Source organism: Sus scrofa, chromosome 12 (genome assembly GCF_000003025.6).
Source record: "Sus scrofa isolate TJ Tabasco breed Duroc chromosome 12, Sscrofa11.1, whole genome shotgun sequence".
In the NCBI taxonomy this organism is placed as follows: Eukaryota; Metazoa; Chordata; class Mammalia; order Artiodactyla; family Suidae; genus Sus; species Sus scrofa.
This window is the reverse complement of record NC_010454.4, coordinates 26,246,011-26,270,570: the sequence shown is the minus strand read 5'-3', so window position 1 is coordinate 26,270,570 and position 24,560 is coordinate 26,246,011. Positions and strand designations below refer to the sequence as shown.

The 24,560-nt window shown below is 53.4% G+C and overlaps 1 protein-coding gene across 1 annotated transcript in view; it reads right to left on the bottom strand.

The window, feature by feature from the left end:
* ITGA3 (integrin subunit alpha 3) overlaps positions 1,244-24,560 on the bottom strand; it is a 34,559-nt gene continuing 11,242 nt past the window's right edge. Inside the window, exons 5-27 of the mRNA XM_021067145.1 lie at positions 23,089-23,338; positions 20,773-20,859; positions 20,068-20,275; positions 19,433-19,629; positions 16,659-16,747; positions 16,412-16,548; positions 16,162-16,248; positions 14,431-14,498; positions 14,216-14,352; positions 13,843-13,992; positions 13,647-13,744; positions 13,159-13,306; positions 12,829-12,897; positions 11,897-11,976; positions 11,716-11,793; positions 11,094-11,196; positions 10,804-10,986; positions 10,506-10,628; positions 9,365-9,478; positions 8,250-8,348; positions 3,784-3,909; positions 3,307-3,449; positions 1,244-2,576 (exon numbers count right to left, since the gene is read on the bottom strand). Of these exons, the coding sequence (XP_020922804.1) occupies positions 3,339-3,449; positions 3,784-3,909; positions 8,250-8,348; positions 9,365-9,478; positions 10,506-10,628; positions 10,804-10,986; positions 11,094-11,196; positions 11,716-11,793; positions 11,897-11,976; positions 12,829-12,897; positions 13,159-13,306; positions 13,647-13,744; positions 13,843-13,992; positions 14,216-14,352; positions 14,431-14,498; positions 16,162-16,248; positions 16,412-16,548; positions 16,659-16,747; positions 19,433-19,629; positions 20,068-20,275; positions 20,773-20,859; positions 23,089-23,338 (2,742 nt within the window). The 3' untranslated portion in view covers positions 1,244-2,576; positions 3,307-3,338. The remainder of the gene's footprint in view (positions 2,577-3,306; positions 3,450-3,783; positions 3,910-8,249; positions 8,349-9,364; positions 9,479-10,505; positions 10,629-10,803; positions 10,987-11,093; positions 11,197-11,715; positions 11,794-11,896; positions 11,977-12,828; positions 12,898-13,158; positions 13,307-13,646; positions 13,745-13,842; positions 13,993-14,215; positions 14,353-14,430; positions 14,499-16,161; positions 16,249-16,411; positions 16,549-16,658; positions 16,748-19,432; positions 19,630-20,067; positions 20,276-20,772; positions 20,860-23,088; positions 23,339-24,560) is intronic.

The following is a 24,560-nucleotide window of genomic DNA, read 5'->3' as shown; positions in this document are numbered from 1 at the left end:
TGTGTGTGGTGCACTGTGTGTGTGTTCTCATCCAAGCAGCTGCTCACAGGAGGTGGGGCTGATCCTGTGAAGCTGGCCAGAGGGATGTCTAGATCCCACGCTTTTCTTCAGCAGGAAGTGGCTGCAAAGGACTGGACTGAGCTGGCGGGAGCCCTGCTCAGCCTGAGCTGGGCTTTGACAACACACATGTGTGTATTCCTGACTCCGTGAACAACCCGGGTTCTGGAAAACAAAGGTCTAGGTAGGGGCTGGGGTTTTCCTGGAGGACATGGACATTTTACTGTCAATCGGTGACAAATCCCAACCCAGAAAGTGAGGGGGCAGGCTCCCCTCGAGCAGGTGGAGGGCAGACAGCAGCCACAGGGAGGCAGACACCAGGAGGAGCCCTGGGACCAGCATCTGGTCTGTGGGCTCTGATGAGTCAAATGGAGGAGCTGCCTCTAGGCGCCCCTGAGTGGTCACATCCAAACTTCTGTCTTGCCAAACATCACCGCCACAGGACCTGTGCCACAGGTCAGGACAAAGAAGTCATAGGGAAGGTGGCCTTGCTCCACCCTCATGTCTGTGTGGCTGGGACACCTTAGCACAGAGGAGGCGGTGGAGAGCTTGCCCCATGCTGTGGCCGTGAGCTTCATCCTGAAGCACCCCAGGAGGAAGCGTCGCAGGCAAGGGTTCTGGGTGGACTTGCCCAGAGGCTGGGGAATGGATGCCAGGACCTTTCAGGTATTCCAGCCTCGGGTCACTGGTTCACCTTCTGATCTGCTCAGCATGGTTCCCCGGGGTGGTGGTGGGGAAACTGAGGCAGTACAGCAGGTTCTCTGAATTTAGCCACCAGACGAGGGCTCTCGGCTCTCCACCCATGCACCCAGCCTCCCTGCACCATTACCCAGGGCTACCTGTTTCTACAGCAGAGTGGCTCCTGGCCCCTTGCACACCCTACACAGCCCCACCTCTACCCGACCCTCCTCCCCGGAGGTCCGCCAAAAAGCCATTTGGGTTCCACCCATTCTCCTCGGATCTCTTCCCTTATCTGATATTCTGGATCTCAGTTATACGACCATGACCGTCCCTTAGACGGGGGACCCCTGAGAACAGAAGTGGATCTTCCCCATAGAGCTTCACCCTCCCAACCTCTAAGACCCCTGCGCTTGGTTGTGTCCCGCTGGGGGGGTCAGCCGGAGAGCAGATCCATCGGACTGAATGGGGCTGGCGTGGGGGTGGCCGGAATACACCCTGGGCGATGTGTACAAACTGGGAGCTGTTTACTAGTTGCCGTGAGAAGCCTATATACAAAGAAGGCACGAGGAGGGGGAGGGAGCTCCCCTGCTACAGTACCGTGGATGGGGGTGGGTGGGAGAGGTTTTCTGGAACCAGCCTCAACTTCTACCATGGGCCACGGTGGGGGGAGAAGGCAGAGCTGAGTTGGCTCTGAAAGCCAAGGACAGCTGGGAGCTCCACGTCTCCAGCCCATGGTCCATGGGGGTAAAGTGGGGTCTGGCTGATGGGGCAGGTGCAGGGCTCCCTCCCTCTTCTACATTCAAGTGTTGCTCCCCCTGTGATCTCATGGGGGGGGGTCCCTCCAAGCCTTCAGAGGCCGGGTTGGTCACGTGGGTGAGAAGTGGCATCTCTTCTGTGTCCTTCTGACATCTCCTTGGCCCAGGACCAGTCCCCTCCTCTGCTGAGGAGTCCCCCGCCTCCCCGGGCCGTCGGAGCACAGTGTGTTCTGGCTGCCTGGCAGCGTGTCCTTCTTTCTTTCTTCGGGCTGCCTTTCCTGCTAGTGCATGGGTGGCTGTGGCCAAGGACAGAGATTTCGCCTCGATTCATGAAAGAAAGCCAGCTTGGGGACTTTCTTTCTAGTTCCTTCTGCTCTTGGGTCTGAACAACCAGCTCCTGCAAACACCCCCTTGGACAACCTCGGGCAGGCTTCCCACGCTCTGGCATGGCTGCTGGGGGCTGTGCCCGGGCCCAGCGGGCTGCTCTTTGTCAGTGGTTTTCATCTCGAGGGCTGAGTCAGTCCAGTGACTATGGCTCACGATGGGTCCAGTGTGAACAGAGGAGGCGTCACCACAATAGGGGCTGCTTCCTCCTGGCTCTGGCGGAGGTCCTTTGGCTTGGTTTTGGCACAGGCAGAAGCTGGGACACGCATGTCCACACCCCACCCGGGGTGTACAAGCACGGGCCACAAGCATGTATGTCCAGGGCACAGGGCTGCAGTGCTCAGCAATGCAAGGTCCACGGCCCCGGCCCTCCTGCAGGGAGAAGGCCACGGCTGGATGGCACGTGAATGCACGTGAAGACGTGTGTGTGCCCGAGCCTGCTGGTGCCAGCCAAAGGCAGTGGCCCCTGTGGACTGTCGGGGGCATAGCTTATAAATAGAAGGGGATACGGGGGGAGCGGGGGTGGGATCCGGGTGGGGGGTGTCAGTAGTATCGGTCCCGAGTCTGCCAGCTGGTCACCCAGTGCTTCTTGGTGGGCACAGTGCTCCCTGGAGATGGGTAGCGCGCCTCCTCCCGGATCCGCACCGCGTGGTACTTGGGCATGATCCGGTAATAGCGGGTCCGCTTAAAGAAGTCGCACTGGAGGTGGGGGAGAAGACGAAGCCCATCAGCATCTGGCTTTTGAGGCAGCGGGGAGAGGTGCCCAGCCCCTCTTTGCCCACCAGAGGTCCTCACAGCCAGGACCGCCACCCAACCACAATGCCATCTCCCTGCACTGACAGGGTTCAGAGAAAGGAGGCCCCAGAGGAAGGCAGAGAGGAGAGGGAGAGGCAGATGGAGATAGATGGGAAGTTGTTGAGACAGCTGACCGAATGGCTAGGAAGGGTGGGGACCGTCCCTGAGCACAAAATTGGGAGGGGCCAGTTTGTCACCCCGAGGGGGCTCCTAAGAGGAAAAGGGCTGTTTGCCAGGGGGAAGGGCTCCCCTAGTCCCTTCCTGCCCTGGAGGTGGGGCTGGGGAGTCGCATCACTCTGAAGTTTGTCTTGTGGCCTTCAGAGATGGGGCCCCGCCTTGGTCTTGACCCCTTTCCAATCCCCAGAAAGCGAAGGGGGCACAGGGAGGGTTTTATGGCTCCCTCTTGGGGTCCCAAGTCCTTGAGGAGCTCAGGGGGGAGGCTGGGGGAGGGCAGACACCCGGAGCTCTCCCACGGGTGTGCAGGGGAGGCAGACAGAGTGGCCTGCCCTTTGGGGTGGCGCCAGGGACAGAATCAGGTGCAGAGAGGACCCATGAAGGAAGAGGAGCAGATAGGACAGAGTCAGAGGCCCCAGCCAGCTGGGGGCTTGGGAAGGGGGCCCGGAGGCCGCGTTACCCGGGTGGGCCGGGGGTGGGGGGCTGCCCCCCTCAGTAGTCGTCCGTCAGCCTCTCCGTCTCTGACGGCTGGCTCTTCATCTCCGCCTTCTGCCTCTTAGCTTCATACAGGGCGCGAGTGCGGGCTCGCTTGAAGAAGCCGCACTGCGGAGGGGGGGAGGGGGAGGGGCCATCAGGGGGAGCTGGGGGGTCCTTGCCAGCAGCACTGGCAGTGAACTGGGGCTTAGGGCTGGGGGACCTGGCTGCCTGAGTCCCAGCCCCAGCTTGGTGGAGAGGTGGGAGCCAGTGCTCCCGGTTCCCCTTTCCGTCTTTGCAGGTCCCCCCATTGACCGGGACAGGTGCATCCCGGAGGGTGAGGTGAGGATGGGGTGGGGGTGTGGCTGGGGGAAGGCGGGGGGGGGGGAACATGGGACGGCTGGGGTGAGATGGAAGTGTGGTCCCAGAGTGGGAGTGCCAGTGGCGGGCTGGGTGTCCTAACCTTCCACAGCAAGAGGATGATCAGTCCCAGGAGCAACAGCCCGGCACTCACAGCCACAAGCACCAGCCACAGCTCGATCTCGGCCGGCAGCTCCTCCACCAGGTCAGAGTCAATGTCCACGGAGAACTGCAGGGGGTGAGAAGGGGCTGAGCTTTGTGTCCACGCTCTTTAGGCCCCCCCAAGCTCATCCTTCCTTGTTTTCAGGAACCTGCTGTTTGATCTACTGCCAGTAGGGGGCACTCGGGGACTGGAAAAGCCCCTGCTGGTCCTCTGACAGCAGCAGATTCCTCCATCCTACAATTTCTCCCAGGTGCAGTCCTGGCTTCACAGGGGGCAGCCTCAGATCTGGGAGGCAGCCTGGAGGCTGAGTTTGTTACCCACACATCCGGGTTTGGGTACCAGCTCCATCCCTCATGAACTGTGGGACCTTAGACAAGTAATTTTACCTCTTTAAATCATTTCATCTGATAAGGCAATCATAATGCCTACCTCACGGTATAGTAGAGTAGCCAAAAACATGGATTCTGGAGCCAGGCTACCTGGCTTCAAGTCCTGGCTGTGTTATTCACTAGCCGTGTGACCTTCGGCAAGTCACTTAACCTCTCTGTTGTTCATCTGTAAAATGGGGATTATGCTAGTAATACCTACCTCATGGGTTGCTGGGGAGGATTAAATGTGTTTACCATGAGTAAACTGCTTTGAGCAATACCCGGTACACAGCAAGCACTCCATAAATATTTACAAAAAATAAAGACTGCATAGCATTATAGCATCATTTTTTCTTTATTATATATCAATGAAGATATATATTACATATTTTATAATATAAAATTATTCTGTATATGTATATATAGATCTTTTTCTGACTGTATACTATTTCTCAAAAAGTTATTTTATTATTTTAAAAAATACAGATGATATAAAGGACATTAAAGGTTTCCAGTAATTTTACTCTATAGAAAGAGCTATCGTCAACATTTTGTTGAGTCTCTTTCCATATTTTTATTTATTATTTATTTATTCATTGTCTTTTTAGGGTTGTCCCCATTGGCACATGGAGCCTCCCAGGCTAGGGATCGAATCTGCACTGCAGCTGCCAGCCTACAGCCACAGCAATGCCGGATCTGAGCTGCACCCATGACCTACACTGCAGCTTGTGGCACACCTGATCCTTAATCCACTGAGTGGGGCCAGGGATCGAACCAGAATCCTCATGGATACTAGTTGCGTTCTTAACCCGCTGAGCCACAATGGGAACTCCTCTTTCCGTATTTTTAAACGCCTATGTTAAACATATATTCTTCTTCTTTTTTTTTTTTTTTCTTTTTGCCTTTTCCAGGGCTGCTTCTCATGGCATATGGAGGTTCCCAGGCTAGGGGTCCAATCGGAGCTGTAGCCACCGGCCTACACCACAGCCACAGCAGCGCAGGATCCGAGCTGTGTCTGCAACTTGTACCACAGCTCACGGCAACGCCGGATCCTTAACCCACTGAGCAAGGCCAGGGACCGAACCCGAAACCTCATGGTTCACTGGTTGGATTCGTTAACCACTGCGCCATGACGGGAACTTCTAAACATATACTCTTTTTTCTTCCACATAAATGGGATCTGTGTGTACTATACACACTCTTCTCTGACCTTTTTCTTCATCTTTCGATGTCAATTAATAAAGATCAACCTAATCCCTTCTGATGACTGCACAGTCGTTGTAGGAAATGTACCGTAATTTATTGAACAAATATTCTACTAAAAGACATTTAGATTGTTTCCAATTTTCTGCCACCATAAACAACGCTTTAAATATCCCTATATATTTAGGTTAGGTTTACATACTTGTCCCCTTAGCTTTTAAGACATAGTGTCATATGCTGGATCAAAGGAAATGTGCATTTAAAAATTTAATAGCTATTGACAAATTCATCCCCCCAAAGAATCTATCATTTTATCCTCCAATCAATAGCATTTCCTTCTACCTCATCAGCGCCAGACAGCATTATTCTTCTAAATATTTTCTAATCTGATAGGAAAAAAAACACTCATTGCTGTTATTTTTACTCCTTTACAGTTTAGTTGAACATTTGGGAGTTCCCATCGTGGCTCAGTGGTTAATGAATCTGACTAGGAACCATGAGGTTGCAGGTTCGATCCCGGCCTTGCACAGTGGGTTAAGGATCCGGCATTGCTGTGAGCTATGGTGTAGGTCGCAGATGTGGCTCGGATCCCGTGTTGCTGTGGCTCTGGCATAGGCTGGCAGCTGTAACTCTGATTCGACCCCTAGCCTGGGAATCTCCATATGCCTCAGGAGTGGCCCTAGAAAAGACAAAAAAAAAAAAAAAGATAGTTGAACATTTGTATCTCGCCCTATGTACCCTGCCTGTTTATCTTTATGCTGCCCTTTATTTTTATGTATTAAAAATATGTCTATCAATATTTTGGCGTATATGCTATAAACTTTATGAAAAGCAATATATCATTTGCCAGTTTCTTTACTATCGCTTTTGCTGCATACGACTGTAAAATATCAGGTAGTCTAATCTGTCAAATGCTTCCTTTGTGATTTCTGAGTTGAATAATCTGACTCCTGGATGTCCCTTGTGGTGCAGCAAGTTAAGGATCCAGCATTGTCACTTCAGTGGCTTGGGTCGCTGCGGTGTTGTTTGATCCCTAGCCTAGGAACTTCCACATGCCATGGGTGAAACCAATAAAAGTAAATAAATAAACAAGTAAGTAAAATAACTACCTCTTCCCATAATTAAAGTTACTATCAAATTATTTTCTGGGAGTTCCCATCGTGGCTCATTGGTTAACAAATCCGACTAGGAACCATGAGGTCGAGGGTTCGATCCCTGGCCTCGCTCAGTGGGTTAAGGATCCGGTGTTGCCGTGAGCTGTGGTACAAGTTGCAGACACGGCTCAGATCTGGAGTTGCTGTGGCTGTGGTGTAGGCTGGCAGCTACAGCTCCGATTCGACCCCTAGCCTGGGAACCTCCATATGCCGCGAGAGTGGCCCTAGAAAAGGTAGAAAGACAAAACATATATATATTTTTTTTCTGAATTTTCTTCTGATATATTTTAGTTCCCATATTTAAATATTTTAATAGAACTCCAGTGTGTTCTTGTTTATGGTGTGAGGCAGGGATTTGTCTTTACTTTCCCGATACTACTTAATCATCTACCTTTTCTACCTTTCATCTAATTAAAAATGCCATCAGGGAGTTCCCGCTGTGGCTCAGTGGTTAACGAACCCAACTAGTATCCATGAGGACCCAGGATCAATCCCTGGCCTCAGTCAGTGGGGTAAGGATCTGGTGTTGCCGTGAGTTGCGGTGTAGACTGGCAGCTGCAGGTCCAATTCTACCCCTAGCCTGGGAACCTCCATGTGCCATGGTGTGCCCCCCCCCAAAAAAGAAAGAAAAGACAAAACTAAATAAATAAATAAAAATTTAAAAAAATAAAAATGCCATCAGGGAGTTCCTGCTGTAGCACAGTGGGTTAAGAATCTGACTGCAGTGGCTTGGGTTGCTGCACCTACAGATGTGATCTCCAGCCTAGTACAGTGGGTTGAGAATCCAGCATTGCCTAAGCTGTGGTGTAGGTCACAGCTTCGGCTTGGATTCAATCCCTGGCCTGGGGACATCCATATGCTGTGGGCGCAGCCATAAAAATAAATAGATCAAATTTTAAAATTAAAATGCCATCTGTATAATAAAGTCAATTCCTATTCTTTTTTTTTTTTTTTTTTTCTTTTTTGTATTTGCTGGCCACCCTGCAGCATATGGAGCTTCTGGGCCAGGGATCAGATACAAGCCACAGCTGTGATGTATGCCAGGTCCTTAATCCACTGTGCCAGGCCAAGGATCTAACCTGCATCTCAGTCCTCCAGAGACACGGCTGATCTCCCTTGCCACAGCAGGAACTCCTAAAGTCTTATTCTGATCTGTCGATCTTTCTGGCCCTTCCTCCACTACCTCAATTCACTTTAGGAAATGTACCATAATGCATTTAACCAACCCTTCATTCACCTTCTCTAGGTATCGCCTCTATATCTCCACTTACATCCTTTGCACAATCAAATTATTAGCAATTTCATCATCTTTCTTTTTCCAGATTGCGTCTCAGAATCAAGTTTGGGAACTTTTTTTTCAAGTCTCCACCAAGACAGATCCTTGTCACAGAGGTGCCGTGCAAATCAAAGAAGCTCAAGCAGAGCTTCTCAATGCTGGCTGCACGGCAGAATCACTGGTGGGGGTGGGTACTTTTAAACATACCAATACTGGGGTCCCACCTCCATAGACTCAGATGTCACTGCTCAGGGGCGCAGTCCAGACACCAGAAATTCTCCAGGGGAGTCCCATGTGCTGCCACGATTGAGAACCCCGTAGCTAAAGTGTGCGAGAATGCTCTGAAAAGATGCCCTGTGCTCCCACGCCCCGGCTAGGCGCTGTCTAGTTGACATGCTCACTTACCCACACTGTCCTATTCTCCATATTGATGGTGGGGACGCTAGTCCGGAGGAACAGGGTGGCCCAGCTGGTTACCCTGACTCGGTCAAGGTCTCTGTAATCCTGGAGGGGGGAAAGGATGCATCAAAAGAAGCAGGTGAAGCCCCTCTGAGCCTCCATCCTGACCCTAACCCCCTCCCTCCAGGACACCCTCGCTCCACACAGCATCCTTCAGCAGCATCCCTAAGGACCCGATGCTACGCCTCCCCTCCTCCACCCTTGAAGGCACAGCATGCAATCCGCTGCGCCTCAGATCCTGTGTTGGATGCTGGGGTCAGCAGAGACAATGAAGGTCACAGTCCAGGTCTGGTCTGTGGGCTAAATCTGGCCCATGACCTAGTTTTTTAAAAAATTGAAATATAATGTCCATTGACAATGGTGTGTTACTTTCCATGACCTGCGTTGGGACATAAAGCATTACTGGCACACAGACACACCCATTCCTCGTCTCATCCTCCACTGCATTGTCTGGGGCAGCTTTGGGCTGCTGTGAAGACGTGAGTAATTAAAAAACTGCTTGGTCCACAAAGCTGAAGAGATGTTTCATCTGGTCATTTATAGAAGAGGTTTGGTTTAGGGGGCACATGAGAAGGCTGGCAACGGCAGCGGAGCGTGGGTTTACTGGCATGTGTGGCTTCTGCGAAACTTCTGTGGGTGTCCAGAGGGGAGAGGTCATTTTCAGCTGGAAAAGTCCGAAACGACCTCACTGGTGGTGAAGCATCTGGGGGAGACCTCAAATGCTGGACAGGAGTTTGCATGCAGAGAAGCAGAGGGAAGCTGGCATCCAGGGGGAAGGAAGAGCTTGGGCTAAAGCAGGGAGGTGGGAAAGTCATAGACAGAGGACAGACTAACAGACACACGAGAGAAGGTCAGGTTGGCCGGAGACAGAATTATGTCATGTCCACAGACACAGACTAACACTAACACGGCACACAATAGGTGCACAACCCGTCACCCATCGATCTCCAGGCTGTCCCTGACACACTCGGGCACACACGTGTGCCCTGGCCTCACCCTCTCCCTCCTGCTCTCCTCGCCCAGGTGGGTGGCAGGAGACACCTCCAGACCCCGGCACTGACCTCAATGAAGGTGCTGTTCCAGACCCGTGCCTGCACTGTCACGTTGGTGATGATGGGGGCATCAGGAATGGGGCACTCCAGCCACACACAGCGGGCGCGGTCATTGTCACACCTCTGAGGTGAGCAGGGAACAGAAGACATGAGTCTTTTTTTTTTTTTTTTTGCCTTTTCTAGGGCCGCACCTGTGGCACATGGAGGTTCCCAGGCTAGGGGTCCAATCGGAGCTGCAGCTGCTGGCCTACGCCAGAGCCACAGCAACACCAGATCCAAGCCACATCTGCGACCCACACTACAGCTCATGGCAACGCCGGATCCCTGACTCACTGAGTGAGGCCAGGGATCGAACCCGCAACCTCATGGTTCCTAGTCGGATTCGTTAACCACTGAGCCATGATGGGAACTCCCAGGAGACCCCAGTCTGATGAGGTGCTGTGTCCCTGCCTGGAGAGGCTCATCTCCTGCCCTCAGAGGGGCCTCGCCTTGTATTAGGGAGCAGCCAACTCAGTGGCCCCAAGGAAGAGACACTGATTCTCTTCCCAGGGGCCCCAACCGGTTGGAGTGATGTTTCTGCTCAAATCCTGGGACGAGGTTAAGGCTGGGGAATGCAGAGAGGTGAGATGAAGACGTGGGCGGTGCAGGGCGCCCTCTGTCGGAAGGGAGAGAGATGACCAGGCCTGGGTATCGAGGTGAGGCCCAGCTGGGTGGAGAGGGAGGCGTGAATCCCATGTGGATGGAGCCTGAGTGAACAAAGGCTCAGCATGGGAAGGGGGTGGGAAGGTGATGTTGGGGATCGGCCCCCGTTTACATGCACAGGGATCAGATGTCCTGTTCTCCATGTCACTGATGTCCAGATATGCTTGGTCCAAAGAATGTGCCTTAAACATGAGCGTGCAGGTTGTGGGGGGGAGTATGGGAAGGGATGAGGGCAGGCCCCTTTGGGTCTGCTGTGGGTGCCACCAAGCCAGGGGTGGAGTATGAAGAATCTAGAGGGAGTTACCCTGTGGCTCAGGGACAGGAATACATGAGGATGTGGGTCTCCTGGAAAGTAGCATCTATCTCCATTGCTTCGTGTCCCCCTAGGTGTCCACCCACCTCGGGACAGTTGGGCACAGTCCTCTCTACCCCTGCCCTGGCCACTCACCAGTTGGGTCTCAGACCTGGCTTTTTTGGCAGCAGCCAGAGTGATAGGCGGGGGGCCCTGGCCTCCCCCCGGGTCCAGCTGTCGCCGCCTGCGCTGTGGAGATGGTGGCCTGTCTTCAGGAACCTGAGGAGGGAAGAGGGGATTTGCTGGAGGCGGGCGTGGGAGCAGAGGCGAGAGGAGGAGGAAAGGGCAGGCCCCAAAAGTGTACAAGGGGAGAGAGAAGAAGATGCCAGCCTTGCCACCCCGCAGCTGGCACAGGAAATGATATGCAAGGAAATGATCTCGCTGGTGTCCTTACAGAGAGAGTGAGGTTGAGAGGGTTGACGAGATCTCCAGGTGGCTGGCAGTGCCAGGACCCGTTGCCATGGATGGTGATCTCAGTCGGGTACAGCAGCCACTTGCCATTGGTGACTTCGTAGGGCCACTCCAGCCCCAGGACCAGGGTCCCAAGTTCTGCCAGCCCTTCCCCCATTGGGCCCACCTGTGGGTACAAAGAATGTCACGGCCACTGTCTCATGGGAAACCACCTCCATCCAACCATCCCCCAGCCATCACACCCCCAGGCCTTGGACCCAAAGACCCTCTTACCTGGAACTCATACTTGAGGGGGCTTCCCACATCCTCCACAGTTTTCATACCCGACTCGCCCATCACTGTCCCCCCAAAGAAGCTTTGTAGCCGGTGATTCACCCTAGGGGTAAGAAACAAGCTGGCATCATGAGAGACGGGAGAGACTCTGGCAGGGGGAGGTGGGCACCAAGGTGAATTACAGCTCCCCTGACATCAGGCAGAGCTGAGTTAGACCCCAGCTCTAGCACTTGCTAGCTGTATGGCCTCACACAAGTTTGTTATCCTCTCTGAGCCTCCGTTTCTTTATCTGTAAAGTGGGGTTCATCTGTTAAGTGGAGTCACTGTATCACGGGGCTGTTGTGGGAAGATAATGAGATGATGCTTAGAACACCCTTAGCACAACAAACTCTCATGAAAAGACAGGGTCACACCAACACGTTCGCCCCAGTTTGCGCATGCCTCCACTGCCACCTGCTCTGCAAGAATACTCATAGTAACCGTGACGACAGTGGCATTGGCCTGAGGATACCAGGCCAAGAGCGGGTGGCAGAGGAGCTTGAGAGACCCCCTAGGGACAGGGAGGCCCTAGCCCGGGTCCAGCAGGCTGGTGGTGGTGGTGGTGGGGGGATGTGGTACCCACATGCTTAGCGAGGCCTGGAGTGTGTAGTCCACCAGCAAAGTCAGGGTCTTGGGCCGCAGGTCGTCCTGGTGACTTGATCTGGGGAAGGCGTGCAGGGGGAAGGGGAGGAGATGTGGCTGGAGCGGGGTAGGTCCCAGGACCCCTCAACCCCGACCCAGACTGGCTTCTCAAGGTCACTCACGTGGAGAGCTGCAGCTGCGCCTGGAGTTCCCTCGTGTGCAGGGTCACCCCGATGACCTCGAAGGCGATGAGCAGCTCCATCTGCCACGAGGGTGAGGGAGGCAGAGAGGGGCGTTTGGGGTCAGGTGGGGGTGATGCCATGGGGAAGAGAGGGGCTGAATTCTATACTAGGGAGCTGGTCCTCTCTGGCCTCCTCCTTGCCTTCTGGGTGAGGTCTCCACCTCCCACCTGTCTACCTTCCTCACCCCATCCATTTCCCTTTTCCCTTTCCTTTCTCTCAGTGACATCCCTGTTATTTTTTTTTTTTTTTTTTTTTTGGCTAGGGGTTGAATGGAGCCAAAGCTCCTGGCCTGCAACGTAGCCACTGCAACACCAGGTCTGAGCAGCGACTGTGACCTACACCACAGCTCATGGCAACACCAGATCCTTAACCCACTGAGCGAGGCCAGGGATCGAACCTGCATCCTCAAGGATGCTAGTCGGGTTTGTTAACCACCTAGCCACGACAGGAACTCCACTAGTCAGATTCTTAAACTACTTTTGAGCTACATGAACTTGAGCAATCACTGAAACTTTCTAAGGGCATGTTTCCTTTCTGTAAATCAGCAGCTTCCTTCTCAGAAGATAGTGAGAACTATCTGATATAAAAGCAGCATGGTGTTGGGCTCATGGCCTGGCACATAGTAGGTGCTTAGTAAAACTAGTTTTTCCCACCTCCACCTGCTCTAGCTTTGTGCATAGCTCCCTAGTGGCCCCATTTTTCTCAGTCTCTGGGGCTCTCCCCCTCCCTTGCTGTATCTCCCCTCCCTCTCTCTGGCTCTTTGCTTCAGGGAAGCCTGGGAAGTAGGAAGGCAGAGGTGCGAAAGATAAGAAAGTCATCAGAGGAGTAGCCTGGGACCCACAGTAGGCTGGGAAAGTGTGATCGGGCCTCACCCTCTGGTTCCGTTTGAAGGGGTTCCCCAGCTCGCAAATGATGGTTTCGTTGGCCTGGCAGGCTCCAGGCTGAAGAAAAGACAAATCAGGTGGTCAGAGCAGGGCTTGTCCAGCCCCTCCCCTGTGGCACAGGGCCTGAAGCCCTAGAGGCTTGAAAACCGGGTTCCCTTAGCAGCAGAGATGCTGCAGGCACCCGAGGAAGCCCAGCCCAGAGGAGTAGGTGGGGGGGGGTGGTTTATGGCAAATGGCAGCATATGCACATGACATGCATGTAAGATGCAAATACACGGTGGAGCCGCGGTTGGGCTCTAGGGGGCGGAGGGCACTCACAGGGCGCACTGAGGACAGCAGCAAGGCGGAAGGCACCGCCAAGGTGAGCAGCGCTTCGTGGGCATCTTCCCCGGCCCGTTCCCGGGTGGGGGTGTTGGTCACGTTGATGCTCAGGAGAAGTTTTCGCGTGTCTCTCCTGTACCGGAGCCTGAGAGGGGAGGAGCCCCGGACTGAGCCCAAAGCCCCGCCCCTCGTCGGCCCCTATCCCTTAGGCCCCGCCCCTTGGAAGAAAGACGCTTTTCTAGCCGGTGTAAGACGAGCCTTAGAGCTCCCAGCTGGCTAACGAGGATCCCTTTCCCTCGAACTCGCCTCTCTATGAGACCCCACTCCTCAGATCTTACCTGGTCTCTCTCCTTTTCCTGACCAATAGGGTCCCGCCCCTCAATTCCCAATAGCCAATGAAATCTGCTCCACCCATTGCTCCCGCCCCTCAATTCCCAATAGCCAATGAAATCTGCTCCACCCAATTCCGGAGGCCTAGGGCGCACCTGCTCAGCCGCTGCCCCTGCTCCGACACGAAGGCCGCCCGCATCTGCAAGTTACTGTCGCACTTGTTGTCCTGTCCGCACTCCTTCTGGAACTGGACCTGGCGGTGGTTGGAGGTGTGAAGGGCCCACCACCCACAGCGCCTTCTCGCCCCACAGCTCCCCCGGTCCCCGCCCTTTCGGCCCCGGCCCCACCCACCTCCGTGTAGTTCTCCAGAGCCTGTGCCTGGTTGAGGACCGGGTAGGCGTCCAGGGGCCACGGTCCCAGCCGGGGGCGCTCAGGCATCCGCAAATGTAAAGAGTAGTTCATGGAGATGACGATGGGACGGAGTTTGTCGCGGACATTGTCCTGGGAAAGGAAGGTGACCTGAAGCCAGCTCTGCGCTGCCCTCCAAATCGAGTTGAATCCTCAGACCACCCTAAACTCTAGGGAGGAGCCGAGGCCCCATCCACCCTGAAAACACCCTGCAAGGCTGACTGAGACCTCAGTCCCTCACCCTTAGGCTGGGGGACTCTGGCTACCTCCCCTTGGGACTGTGGTGCCCATGTGCCACCCCTCGCCTCTCCCTCACCATCAGGAGCAGGTCCAGCGTCTGGCAGCGTGTCTCAGGCATGGAAAAGAAGCCGTGGAAGACAGCTGACTGGCTGTGTGCGAAGCGGAGCCGGGGTGGGCGGCGGTCCCGATCGGCCTCCAGCGTGTAGGCCAGGGCTGCAGGTGCACAGGCTGGTCAGCAAGTGACCAGGTGGCCATGGCCCCCCTCCCCGCGCCCTGCAGCCCAACACTCACTGATATTCCGCCTGTAGTTGGGGTTCCCCGCACTCTGGTTGTAAGCAAAGCACAGCTCAACTTGCACGCTGTTGACAGGTGGAAGACACACAGGAGAGCCTGGTCACAGTGGGACCCAGCTATCCGGGCCCTGGCTCTCATCCCTCTTTACCGGGCAAGGGGAAAAGGGCCCTACAGGGGAAAAGCAGGGGCAAGACTGGGGAGTCCATAGTGCCCCTTGCCCTTTCCCTCCCTACTTTCATTAGAGCCATAGAAAACACAGTTAGAGGGTACCAATGGGGAACCTGAGGCCCTGAGAGCAGGATGAGTGGCCTGAAGTCATCAGTCAGTTGTTGCGCCAGCCCAGTCTTGGGCAGGATCCCCAGTCCAGATCTCCTTCCCCACTGCCCGCTGCTTCCCTGCTCTGTCGACCTTTGCCTTCTGATTCAGTATCTTCATTCACACCCAGATACTTTGGTTATCACCATCATTACCAAACCATCTCAGCAACTAATATTTGTTTTTTCCCCTAGGGCTGCTCTTGCGGTCCATGGAAGTTCCCAGGCTAGGGGTCGAATCGGTGCTACAGCTGCTGGCCTACGTCACAGCCGCAGCCACACCAGATCCAGGCTGCGTCTGCGTCCTACACCACAGCTCACGGCACCGAGCGAGGCCAGGGATGGAACCTGCATCCTCCTGGGTACCAGCCGGAGTCGTTTCTGCTGCACCACAATGGGAATTCCTCAGCAACTAACATTTTTTTGAGCATTTACAGTGTATAGGGTGCCATGCTAAGGGCTTTTTTTTTTTTTTTTTTTTTTTTTTTGTGTGTCTTTTTGCCATTTCTTGGGCCGCTCCTGCGGCACATGGAGGTTCCTAGGCTAGGGACCGAATCAGAGCTGTAGCCACCGCCCTATGCCAGAGCCACAGCAACGCAGGATCCAAGCCGCGTCTGCAACCTATACCACAGCTCACGGCAACACCGGATCGCTAAGGGCTTTTTGTACATTATGTCATTTGCTTGTCACAACCCTGTGAATTGGTTTATTATCATCAACTTTCTTTTATAGGCAGGGAATCTGAGACTCAGAGAGATTAATAGTTTGCTCAAGGTGGCTCTCTCCCCTTCTCCACATCCCATCCACCTAAGTATTTTCCTCTTCCCTCTTCTTCCAGGATTTCACTCCTCAGAGCCCCCATCTACCACTGCAGTGGGCATAGCTGGAATTTGAACCAGGCAGTCTAGTGCTCCTTCTCAACCACCATGCCCTATGGCCCCCTCCCAACTGATCCATTACCTCTTGCAAGGTGTTTTTTTTCTGTTTTGGTTTGATTTGTTTTTTGTCTTTGTAAGGCCACATTCGTGACATAAGGAAGTTCCCAGGCTAGGGGTCGAATTGGAGCCACAGCTGCTGGCCTATGTTACAGCCAAAGCAGTGCGGGATCCGAGCTGTGCCTGCAACATATACCTCACCACAGCTCACAGCAATGCTGGATCCTTAACCCACTGATCGAGGCCAGAGATTAGCAGGGATTCAACCTGCATCCTCATGGATACTTAGTCAGGTTCTTAACCCACTGAGCCACAACGGGAACTCCTGGGTTTTTGCTTTTGAATGAGGTTAGGTAGGGAAAGCAATGCTTACCCAAGAATCAACCCTTTAAAGATGGGATACCAGGAGTTGCTAGGGAAGGGTTTGGGGAGCCAGCTCAGGAGGAACGGGTGGGCAGAGTGGGGCCTGAGAGTCTCACCAGGAGGTGTCCGTACAGAGCGCAGGGTCCAGCACAGATGGCCTGGCCACCAGGGTCTTGTGAAGGATGTTGATGACAGGCCGGGCCCTGCATAGAAAACGAAGACATCAGTGCCTCCCGCCTGCCCCAGGCCAGGCGGGGGGTCGGGGCTCAGGCTTGCATGGGCCTGCTGCTGAAGATGGACAGAGCTGGGGCTCCATGCATTCAGGGATAGAGGAGAGGAAGACCCCAGGCAGGTGCCCTGGCTCACCGCAGCAGCACGATGCGGTCCGACAGGCTCCCCACCAGCAGATCTGGGTAAAAGTTCTCATCTACATCCATCCGCCCACTCAGGGAGTAGCCGAAGGTGGCCAAGCCAGGCAGTCCCAGCTTCTCTCCATGGATGACCTAGGGGCAGAAGTGGGGCAGGCTCTGAGCCAGGCTCTGGGGAGTGAGGCCCAGGGGGAATGGGGGGGGTGAGGGAAGGAGGAAGGGCCCCTCTGTCTGTCCATCCATACCTGCTGGGGCTGTCTGAGGAGCCCCCCGGAACTGCCGTGGTAGATGTACACTTGGCCCAAACCCTCGAACGGGGCTCCCACCGCGATGTCTGCGGAAGAGAGAAAGTGCAGGGTCACCCTGGACCCATGGTTCCCCAACCCAGTGCTCTAGACACAGAGCTCAGCATGCCATTGACCTCTCTGCCGGGCCGGGCTCGGAGCATCGGGGAAACAGAGTTCTGTGGCTCAGGATTAAGACTGGGACCAGGAGCTCCTGTCATGGCTCAGTGGTTAACAAATCCGACTAGGAGCCATGAGGTTGCAGGTTCGGTCCCTGGCCTTGCTCAGTGGGTTAGGGATCCGGTGTTGCCGTGAGCTGTGGTATAGGTTGCAGACGCAGATCGGATCCCCCCCCCCCGTGTGGCTGTGGCTGTGGTGTAGGCCGGTGGCTACAGCTCCAATTGGACCCCTAGCCTGGGAACCTCCATATGCCACGAGAGCGGCCCAAGAAATGGCAAAAAAAGACAAAAAAAAAAAAACAACAAAACTGGGACCAGCAGCCACCCAATTGCCTGCTTTTATAGGAGGGACACAAGGTCCAGGAGAGGGGAGTGACTTAGCTGACGTCACACAGCCAGTTAATGTCCCAGGCAGGTGAGAGCCTCCGATTCCTGACCACTGGCTGGTGTTTGTTTCTCCTCATTACAGTGGCTTCCTTCTCCGCCACCACCTGCCCCTCCAGAGGCCTGGCTCCTCTAATGACCTTTATCAGCAGGGTCACAAAAGCAGGTGTTCTCCATTGGTGACTTTGCCAGGGAGTTACTAAGCACCTCGCCTTATCTAATCCTCCCAAGAGTGCTGGTGGTAGGTACTACTGCCCCCAGATGAGCCAATAGGCTTGGGAAACCCAACATTACACAGCTCCTGAGTCGAAGACAGGCTATTTGAGCCCATATCTGTCTAACAGTGGGGGCTGGGGTTTTCACTGTCATGAACTCTACATGTTAAAATGGCCAGAACTTTTTTTTTCACTCTAACCAGGATTTTCACAAATAAATCCAAAATTTTTTACCTTTTTTTTTGTTTTGTTTTGCTTTTTGTTTGTTTGCTTGTTTTTGCTCTTTAGGGCCACACCCACGGCACATGGAGGTTCCCAGGCTAGGGGTCCAATCAGAGCTACAGCTGCCAGTCTACGCCACAGCCATAGCAATGCAGGATCCGAGCCACGTCTGTGACCTATACCACAGCTCACGACAACACCGAATCCTTAACCCGCTGAGCGAGGCCAGGGGTCAAACCCGCCACCTCATGGTTCCTAGTCGGATTCTTTTTTTGCTTTTTAGGGCTGCATCCATGGCATATGGAAGTTTCCAGGCTAGAGGTTGAATTGGAACTACAGCTGCTGGCTTACACCACAGCCATAGCATCACAGGATCTGAGCCGCATCTGCAACCTGCACCACAGCTCCCGGCAACGCAGGATCCTCAACCCACTGGGCCAGGCCAGGGATCAAACCCACAACCTCACGGTTCCTAGTCAGATTTATTTCTGTGCCATGATGGAAACTCCCTGTCTTACCTTCTTAAACTTTCTTGTTTGCTACTTTTGATCTGATAACGCCTAGGTAACCAGGAAGCTAAACTTATTAGAAAAGTAAGTGAAGGAAGAATGAGTAGGTCCTGAGTGACAACTGGACCATTCTGGTTATCAGTAACTGCTTGGGCTTCATTAATGGAACTTTCTAGCACTTATTTTGGCTCTTGAGAGGTCCCTCTGTCTTTCTGGTTTTCAGATATGTTCTGGGAAACTTAGATGGTCAGAGAAGTGACTTGCACGTTAAGTCAGTGCAATGTCTGTTGAGTCCCATGGCAACCAGGCTCGACCTCTTGATCTGTCCTTCTCCCTGACACGCCAAAGTCTGATTGGTCCCCAAGTGTGGCCGAGCCCTAATGACATCCCCTCCATCCGTGACTTCTACCTCGTCCTATCGCTTAACACCACACACCTGATACACTATATTCTTTTTAGGGTGAACCTGTGGCATATGGAGGTTCCCAGTCTAGGGGATGAGTTGGAGCTGCAGCTGCCAGCCTACACCACAGCCACAGCAACCCCAGATTCGAGCCACACTTGCAACCTAAGCCACAGCTTGTGGCAATGCCAGATCCTTAATACACTGAGTGAGGCCAGGGATCGAACCTGTCTCCTCATGGATATTACTCTGGTTCTTAACCCCCCGAGCCACAATGGGAACTCCCCGATATACAATATTCTTGATCGTGACACCCCCAGGCTTGCTCCCCTCTTCATACACCCCACGTCGCCCTCCAGAATCATCTTCCAAGGTGTACCATGCTAGCGTATCACATCCCTGCCCCCAACCTTTTTGGACACCCCGTTACCATAGCCCAAATATAAAGCCCCAGTTTTTTCTGCCTGGCTTTCGCAGTGTCCACCTCACCCCCATATCACCCTCTAGCCTCATCTCTGATGTGAACATCCTACACCCACTAGATCCGGGTACAGCACACAAGAATACCACACTCACATGATGCCCGTTCGGGTCCCTCTGTTGTGCACACTCAGCCCAGCCTTTGATGCCCAGTGGTACATCCACTCCTCCAGGAGGTCCACCGAGCTTGTTGTTGGGGGCTCCCGCTGCATGCCATCTCTCCAGCCCTGCTGTGAGCTCCCCATACCTGGGCCCCAGCCCATCTCCACTTTGGGCCCTATCAAGCCTGGGATGCAGCTAGCGCTCAGTCAGTGGGTGCAGGGGCAGGAGTGCTGGCTCATACCCTGGAATCCGTCCTGGTTGATGTCGCCAATGCTTGCCACAGAGAAGCCGAAGGCAGAGCGACTGGGGCCATGAAGGAGGAGGGAAGGGTCGTCCGGGAAAGAGGTGCCTGCCTGGTTCATGAAGACATAAACGGCACCCCCTACCTCCTCTTTCCGCTCAAAGTAATAGGGGGCGCCGACCAGGAGGTCCTGCCACCTGCACAGGAGAGAAGAAGGGGGAGATGGGACATACAGTACAACTCTTATTGAGCAGGCATGATTCCACAAATGGCACTTCTGGTTATAGGTCATGGGAAGGACATGGAAGTGTCACCGTGACCTGTCTTAAGAAAAAACACATGTTGTAGAGAAGCCATGCAAACCCAGATCACACCCAACAGCCCACGTCTGTTAGAGCCGTACGAACGACTGGAATAGACAAGGAGAGGCAGGCGTCATGAAATCGACATGCAAACATCCAGGATCCCATAAAGTCTGGTGGCAAATCAACATGCAAAACTGAGTTGCAAATCCCTGCAAACTGCAGGCCAAAAAAATGCACCACTGCAAACCTCCATTACTCGGCCCTGGCTTGGGCAAGCCCACTTCCCTCATCATTCTCCCCACCCCTAAAGAAGCATCCCTGGATTCTCACCCATCATTGTTCAGGTCTGCCAGGGCAATGGCGCTGCCAAAATAGGCGCCCACCTGCGTGCCCTCCAGCACCTGTCTCCTCCGCAGGTCTCCGCCTGCCTCCTGGCTCAGCAGAAAGACAGCACCCACATGTTGGTGCCTCGGGGCACCCGTCACAATGGTGATGTTCGTGGGATGCAGGATGGCACTGCCCACCTGCATTGTGTACCCTGGGATGGGAAGAAGGTGGTCAATCGAGGCCCCGGTAAAGTTTGCCCCTTTTACTCTGGACCTATCCCCCAAGAACTCCCCCACCCCATTATCTTCCAGTCCTTTTATTTTTTTCTGACTGCACCTGCAGCATATAGAAGTTTCCAGGCCAGAGATTGAACCCACGCCACAGCAGTGAGAATGCTGGATCCTTAGCCCTCTGAGCCACCAGGAAACTCTTCTACTCCTCTCTATTAAGCTGGGCAAGGAAGTGGACCTTGGGTGCCCAGTCCCCTGTCCTGCTTGCACATTGGACTGTGAGCTTCAAGAGGACACAGACTGCATCTTGGGTATACACAGGTGGCAGTTATAAGTATGGGCTAGTTGAACCAAATGCCTCTAATCACACTGCATCCTGACCTCGCTCCCCCCAGGCTCTGAAGGCGAGAGGACCAGTGTGCCATGGATTGAGTCCCTTCCTCCTCTTTGCCCAATGGGCCACCACCACTAGACTTACCAATATAGAGGTTTCCTTGGTCCTCTGGGTCCTTGTAACTGTATTCGGATAAATCCCAGTCCTTCCGCTGAATCATGTAGCTGTTTCCTTCACAAGGATTTGAGGAGGGGGAGCATAAGTCACCTTCCCTTGCCTCCACTATGTCCAACCCTGGCCCCCAGATATGGGTAAGGATAACCCCTTTTTGGGGGGAGTCCTTTGCCATTTGCCGATGACTTCCTGTCTAACAATTCTGGGAGGTTGAAGGATGAGCCCATTTTTCAGATGAGAAAAAGTGAGGCTTAGGGATGGAGAGCTCATTGCAGGGCCATGGTTGGAATGCAGTCATCCAGGCACCTGGATAGCTCCCCCAAACTAGACACTGAAGCCAGACCCCACACCACTATCACTTCCTAATCCTGCCCCCAAACTCAGGCTGCCTACCTGTCTCCCGCTCCCCAGGGCTGCTGCTGCAGCGTGTCTGTGACCCTGCCAAGGTTCTAAAGGACCCAGGGGTGGGAGGGCAAGACTAAAGGCCTTGGCCTTGGGTGAGCCCAAGGCTGTGACTATATCTAGGGCCACAGGTTGGTCAAGAGGACAAAATAAAAAAGTCATGGGATGTAACATACAGCATCAAGAATATGGTCAATCAATGAAATTGGAGTTCCCATCGTGGTGCAGTGGTTAACGAATCTGACTAGGAACCATGAGGTTGCGGGTTCGATCCTAGCCTCGCTCAGTGGGTGAAGGATCTGGCATTGCCATGAGCTGTGGTGTAGGTTGCAGATGTGGCTTGGATCCTGTGTTGCTGTGGCTCTGGGGTAGACTGGCGGCTATAGCTCCGATTAGACCCCTAGCCTGGGAAGCTCCATATGCCGCGGGAGTGGCCCTAGAAAAGGCAAAAAAAAAAAAAAAAAAAGAGAAAAAAAAATGAAATTACTTTGTCAGGGGGACAGATGGTTTCTAGACTTAGAGCGGTGATCATTTTGTAAAGCGGTGATCATTTTGTAACATATTTAAATGCTGAACCACTCTCTTGCACACCTGAAACTAACAAAACATTGTGCGCCAGCGATACTGCAATTTCAAAAAAGGACCAGATTCTGGGTCCCCTCTGCCTGTTGATCCTGCAGTAAGGGAAAAAGGATGGCTGTTGCTACAGCCTATCTGCTGTGGGGGTGCAGAGATGGAGGAGGTGTGAGCAGCCAGACTCCTGCGAGGCATTGCATGGCGTGGCAGATGCAAGCATGGGCTGACATGAAAAGATGCCCACAATTTACTGACATGTGAAAAGGAAGTAGCAGAACAGCATGTTTAGTGTGAGTCTCTGCGTGTGTGTTTCTTAAGTTATCTATATATTCTTTTTTTTTTTTTTTTTTTTGCCTTTTCTAGGGCCGCTCCTGAGGCATATGGAGGTTCCCAGGCTAGGGGTCGAATCGGAGCTGTAGTCACTGGCCTACGCCAGAGCCACAGCAACGCGGGATCCGAGCCACGTCTGCAACCTACACCACAGCTCACAGCAACACTGGAACCTTAACCCACTGAGCAAGGCCAGGGATGGAACCCACAACCTCATGGTTCCTAGTCGGATTTATTAACCACTGTGCCACAATGGGAACTCCTATCTATATATTCTAAAATAAGTCTGGAAAGATCCATAAGACACTGGGAAATGGGACAAAGGAGATGGGGGAGAGAAAGGGCAATTTCCCCTTTATTTTACCAAACCCTACAGCACCATCTAATAGTTGTACCAGGAACGTGTTTTATTTTTTAATAAGTTTTTATCTTTCTCTCTTTGCTTTTTTTTTTTTTCTTTTTTTGCTTTTTTTAGGGCCACACCTGCAGCACATGGAAGTTCCCAGGCTAGGGGTCAAATTGGAGCCACAGCCATGCCAGATCCAAGCCACGTCTACAGCCTACACTGCAGTTCATGGCAATGCCACATCCTTAACCCACTGAGCGAGGCCAGGGATTGAACCTGCGAACCTCATGGATACTAGTTGGGTTCATTAACACTGAGTCCCAGTGGGAACTCCCCATTCTGAAGTTCTGAGTGTCTGTGTACATCTAGGAGACTTTCATAGGAAAATGAACCAGTCTTTGGATGATTTTCTTTATTCTTAATAAATTCCTGTTAATTAATATTTTAAAAGATAATAGGGGCAAAGCCTCTGGCACATTGTAAGTGCTTTAAACTAGCAGAGGTCAAGGTGGTTGCTAATGCTGGCAGAGGGATGCTCCCTTTGGCCCCCTCATGCGGAAGCCCTGGCAGGCTACCCCAGGAGCTAACAGGGTGGTGGTCTCTGCTCCTGTCCCCTTCCTCGTGGCGCCCACCTTTCCAGTTGTAGGCACCAGGAGCTCCGAAGTACACCGTGTTCTGGGTGAAGCCGCCGCTGGTGCCCAGCTGGCACATGCCCGTCTCCAGGTAGTCAGTGTTGCTGTTGCACATCTCATTGTGATAGGTCTGCCAGTCATCATTGGGGTCCAGCTCCAGGTCATTGCCCCGCACATAGCACTTGCCCACCATGCGCCGCTGGTCCTCCGATCCCGACCATAGCACCTGGGTGTAGCGGTGGGCACAGACCTGGGAAGAGCCCCCCCGCCAAAGAAAACACACAGCTGAGCCCGCCACAGGGACCCAGGGCCAGCATCTCCACAGCCCCTCCCTCTGGCTTTGTGGGAGAGGAGCGGAAAGAGGTCTCCTGGCTTTTCTTTCTTCCCACAGTGATGCCTGGATCTGCATTGCATTTCCAGAACTCAGACACCTGCTCTGAAGTGGGGACCCTTTTTGGAAGACCAGAAGGTACTGGATTTCAGTGGCTTAGCAATCTTGGCCACACAAAGAGGGAAAAGGATAAAGGAAGGCGGAGTTCAGGTTTTTTTTTTTTTTGTCTTTTTGCCTTTTCTAGGGCCGCTCCCGCAGCACATGGAGGTTCCCAGGCTAGGGGTCGAATCGGAGCTGTAGCCACCGGCCTATGCCACAGCCACAGCAGTGTGGGATCCAAGCAGCGTCTGCAACCTACACCACAGCTCACAGCAATGCCAGATCCTCAACCCGCTGAGCAAGGCCAGGGATCGAACCTGCAACCTCATGGTTCCCAGTCGGATTTGTTAACCACTGCGCCACAATGGGAACTCCCCCGGTTCAGGTTCTTGAGTCTAAAAAGAACCGGTGGTTCAGTGGGTTAAGGATCCAGCATTGTCACTGCTGTGCCATGGATTCAGTTCCTGACCCAGGAACTTCCACACGCAGCAGGCATGGCCAAAACACCACAAAAAACAAAACAAAACAAAACAAAACAAAACCAAAAAAGAACAAAATTAAAAGGAGCTAGACGCAGAGCAGGTAAAGAATTTGCTTCTCTGCTATGCCCTGATGACCCTGCCCTCTTAATGAAAGGACCAAATATTAGAATAACAACAGTAGCAGCAGCTAACACTTACTGAGTGCTTCCTGCCTGCCAGACACAGCCAGAGCTCTTCACATATTAATTCTTTTAACCTCCTACCAGCCTCATGGAGTGGGGACCATTCTCCTTCCCCATTTTATTTTATTTTTTATTGTATTTTAAGGGCCCCACCAGCAGCGTATGGCAGTTCCCAGGCTAGGGGTCAAATTGGAGCTACAGCTGCTGGGCTACCCCACAGCCAGAGCAACGCCAGATCCTTAACCCAATGAGCGAGGCTAAGGATCAAACTCGCATCCCCATGGATATTAGTCAGATTCGTGTCCACTGAGCCACGATGGGAACTCCCCTTCCCCATTTTAGATAAGGAGCCTGAGGCACAGTAACCAGCCTAAGTGC